Source organism: Lycium ferocissimum, unplaced genomic scaffold (assembly GCF_029784015.1).
Source record: "Lycium ferocissimum isolate CSIRO_LF1 unplaced genomic scaffold, AGI_CSIRO_Lferr_CH_V1 ctg10421, whole genome shotgun sequence".
In the NCBI taxonomy this organism is placed as follows: domain Eukaryota; kingdom Viridiplantae; phylum Streptophyta; class Magnoliopsida; order Solanales; family Solanaceae; genus Lycium; species Lycium ferocissimum.
The window spans coordinates 15188-19714 of NW_026713307.1; the positions used below are offsets into that span (position 1 = coordinate 15188).

Below are 4527 nucleotides of genomic sequence, written 5' to 3' on the forward strand. Positions count from 1 at the left end.
CCATGACGAGGAAAGAGACGGGGTGCGGGATGGGGCGGCTAGGGTTGTGGAAGAGGAAAGGGATGAAAGGGGTCATTTGGCCGAGGAAAATAAGAAAAGGGGGCTTTGCCCCTCTTTAATTGGATGTTGGGCCGGGTCTGGCCCTTGTTGGGCTGGACTCGGTCCATTGTTTTTTTAAAACAAAAGGGCACGTTTTTCATGTATAGTATACATATATATGTATATACGCAGAGTATACGAACACGTACATTAGTGTGTATATATAAAAAAAAATGTGCAAATTAATGAGTAGGAAAAATAAAAAGGGGTTGATTACTAAAGCATTTTAATTAAAATTAAATAATCAATTAATTTAAAAACTTGGCAGATTTCACAAAATAAACTGGATTTGCAAATATGGCCTTAATTTGACTAATCAATTAATTATTTTAATTACAGTCGTAATTAATACATCATAAACAATTTGCAAATATAACCATAATTAGTCACCTAAATCCATTAAATTAAAAAAAAAATTATCAACATGACTTGATTATGCAGAAATTAAAATTTGAGGGGCAAAAGATATTTATTTTAATTAATCAATTTTCTTGAAAATAGAGTGAAATACTTAACAATTTGACAATTTAAATAATTAAGCAAATAATTGTTATAAATTATTTTCTCTTGGTTAATTTAGCAAAACATCATAGTTGTAAAATACTTAGATTAATTTAAACTATTATAGAAATTACTTTATCAAGCAAAATAATTGGTAAAAAACTATCTCAATAATTTTATAAAATTATTTTGACTTTTTTTTTAAAAGTACAGATTTCACTCTGTTTGATATTCAAGGACTCTGGGTAATCAAAACAAATTATGGGAGGTCAAAAATTAGGTGTCAACAACTGCCTTTTCGATTTTCGGAGTTGGCGGGACCATTCCCGAGCAACGAAATTTGACTAACCCTGATTTTTGACTGACCCAAGTCACATTGCCTCTCATTTTTTATGTAATTTTCAAAATATATGGCCGGACCCTAGTTTCTGTGTTTTCTATATATCTCAGGTTCCGTGAGAATTCAGGCCACTTGTAGTTCGACTCACTCATGATTTCTAAATGAATTTAAAACAAATTCTCAGATCTTCCGGCTGTCAAACTGGGAAGTCCGGTGTGATTTGTAAGAGTGTGACTGACTTTCTGGCATTAAGTCTGCCTATATATCCCTGTTCTTGGGAATCAAGTCACTTGTAGTTCGACTCAATCGGAGGAAAAGGGTATCCCTTATGTGGGAATGCCTTTATGTGTTCCGGTGTGTGTCCGACCGGTCGCGGAATAGTAAAAACTAACAAGGCACATAAGCAATAAACAATCTCGTGTGGCTGAGTATGGTGAGGGGTGATCTTCCAAGTCCTGGCCGGAGAGCTTGACTCTCATGGGTACCTCATCTCGACCGGCTGCATAAGAGAAATTTCCACGTTTGCTCCGCAATCTTATGGATTTAATTTAATTTTGCCTGCTCCTTGGCGGCTACCAATTTGCTTTCATCTGCTAAGTAACGTTGATTTTTGGATGACGAATATTACGGTCATCTGACCTGATTTAAATCGTCTTACATTTTTTTTTTAGCGAATACTGCAGTCTCATGACCGGTTTTATATCTCTTTGTTGTATTGCTGTATCTTGTAGCTTATATGCATGACCCTCTCAGCAATTGCAATAAAATGCTCTCTTGGCATGTCTGTATGAATGGCCTTCTTGGCGATTTGAAATAAATGGCCCTCTTGGCAATTAAAATAAATGGCCTTCTTGGTCTGTTCGTATGAATGGCCTTCTTGGCGTGTTTGTATGAATGGCCCTCTTGGCGTGTTTGCATGAATGGCCCTCTTGGCATGTTTTCATGAATGGCCCTCTTAGCGTGTTTGCATGAATGGCCCTCTTGGCCTGTTTGTATGAATGGCCCTCTTGGCATGTTTGTATGAATGGCCCTCTCGGCAGCAGAAAAATAAACGTGCAATGGCCCTGTATGAAAATACGTTTGTAAATGATGTAAATGACAGGAAAATAAATATGGCCCCCGTGATGAATGACAAAATCGCTTTGGTCGAATCATCTTTCTTTCGTCCTTTATGTCGGTGTTGACCCTCTTGCTCGGATGTACCATTTTGTTTTACTATGACCTTTTTGGCCAAACTTTTGCCATTGTGGCAATTTCCAAGCATTCTGTAGCAATTGTGGCTTAATATTTTGCCCTTTTGAAATTCGAAGTCTTTCATAGCCCTTATGGCTAGATATTTGCCCTTTTGGCATTCAAAACCTTATAGCCCTCATGGCTGGATACTTATCCCTCATGGTATTCCGATTTCTTTCTTAGCCTTTGTGGCTCTGTCCTTGGTGGTAGTTAAAATCTTTCACAGCCGTCATAGCTAGACATATACTCCGAAAGCCGGATCTCAACAGTGGTCTGGACCCCTTTTTAGCGAAACGTTTCCTGTACATAAATCAAGGTTAGAAAAAGGATCATCTTCTGATATCTTGGGGACCTGCATCATAAATGGGTTAGTTTTTCCTATTTCAAGTTGATCTATGTTATCGGTGTTGCCGCATCTTCGGCTTTCTAGACCTGAAACCTCTTTAGCTCCGGTATTCAAAAGATAAACCTATTTTCATTATGCAGAGAAATCATTTTTGTGATGCTATTATAAGGATATATATTTTGGAAAAATGAAAGCATTTTTAATTGTCATGACATGCGTTTTGAATGAGGGAGTTCCCTTCTTCCATGGCTGGGGCTTTTGTTTCCTTAAGCGGAATTTTTGAGACTTTTTCTGAAAAATTCTGCCCTAGTTTAAATCTCGGTCCATCAATTCTTATGCTGAATCTTCCACGAAATTTTGAGGTCTTCTCAAAATTTCTGCCCCAGTTTAGAGTCCTGGGTCAGCTGAATTTATGTAGTGGCTTGCCGGCGTGAATTTTCTCTCAAAAATTCTGCCGCAGTCGGGTGTGTAGCATACTCTTTTGTGAAGTCCTATCTCTGAGGCTTCCTAGGGATTCTCTTGGGTTTTTCTTTTAATGCAACCGAGCTCAAAGAGTGCCTACATATCCTATCGTAGTAGGAATTCAGGTCGAACGTAGTTCAGGAAAAAAATAATGGATTATTGGTTTTACTAATAAAGCGACCGGGTCCCAAATGGACTGCCTACGTATCCCACTGTGGGGAAATCAGGTCATTGCATAGTTCATATTACAAAAGGTGTTTTGTTTAGCCTATCTATTACAAAACGATTACAAGCAAAAGGAAATAACTAATACAAGCAAAATAAAATAACGATTACAAGCAAAGAGTACTATTACAAACTGAGAAGCTCCTTCTTCATGCATAGTAGCGCTTGATTGCATCTGAGTTGATCTGTTTCGGCGACTCTTGACCGTCTATTTCTGCCAATACTACCGCTCCTTCGGAGAGTACTTTGCAGATCACGTAAGGCCCTAGCCAATTGGGAGCAAACTTCCCTTTATATTCATCTTGATGTGGAAAAATCCTTTTAAGCACTAGTTGCTCGATCTGAAAAAGTCTGGTTCTGACTCGTTTGTTGAAAGCTCTTGCCATTCTTTGCCGGTACAATTGTCCATGACATACAGCAACCATCCTTTTCTCATCAATTAAGGCCAATTGGTCATATCGAGCTCGAACCCATTCAGCATCGTCTAATTTGGGTTCCTGAATGATTCTTAGGGAAAGTATCTCAACTTCGGCGGGTATGACCGCTTCGGTTCCGTAGACCAGAAGGTATGGAGTTGCTCCTGTCGAAGTCCTGGCCATAGTACAGTATCCTAGTAGAGCATAAGGCAACTGCTCGTGCCAACCCTTATGATTATCAATCATTTTCCTCAATATCCTCTTGATATTCTTGTTGGCTGCTTCTACGGCTCCGTTCATTTACGGTCGGTAAGTTGTCAAATTTCGATGGGTGATCTTGAATTGCTAGCAGATATCTTTCATCAGGTGACAATTCAGATTTGCTCCATTGTCTGTTATGACGGACTCGGGCACACCGAATCTGCATATAATGTGGTTTCGCACAAAGTCCGCCACCACTTTCTTTGTTACTGATTTGTGAGACGTTGCTTCCACCCATTTGGTGAAATAGTCAATAGTAACCAAGATGAACCGGTGGCCATTCGAGGCTGCAGGTTCAATAGGTCCAATAACATCCATGCCCCAAGCGACGAAAGGCCATGTGAGCTCATAGTGTTAAGCTCACTTGGAGGGACTCTGATCAGATCACCGTGGATCTGGCATTGATGGCACCTCTGCACATATTTGCAGTAGTCTCTCTCCATAGTCATCCAATAGTATCCGGTTCGTAGAATCTTCTTTGCTAGCACGTCCATTCATATGGGGTCCACGCGCTCCCGCATGTACTTCTTCTAGAAGTCTAGTGGCTTCACCGGTGTCTACACATCTAAGCAGACCCAAATCTGGGGTCCGTTTGTATAGCACTTCTTTATTTAGGAAGAAACCGTTCGCCATTCTTCGGATGG

The 4527-nt window shown here is 39.7% G+C and overlaps 1 protein-coding gene across 1 annotated transcript; it reads right to left on the reverse strand.

Annotated features, from left to right (window-relative positions):
• Positions 1-3355: 3355 nt before the first annotated feature.
• LOC132041485 (uncharacterized) lies at positions 3356-3922 on the reverse strand. The gene has a single exon (XM_059432194.1). The coding sequence runs from the start codon at positions 3920-3922 to the stop codon at positions 3356-3358; it is 567 nt and encodes a 188-aa protein (XP_059288177.1).
• Positions 3923-4527: the final 605 nt, after the last annotated feature.

Bases quoted from the DNA above. Each gene is read 5' to 3' on its own strand.
- LOC132041485 (XM_059432194.1), bottom strand. From the start codon at position 3,922: ATGAACGGAGCCGTAGAAGCAGCCAACAAGAATATCAAGAGGATATTG.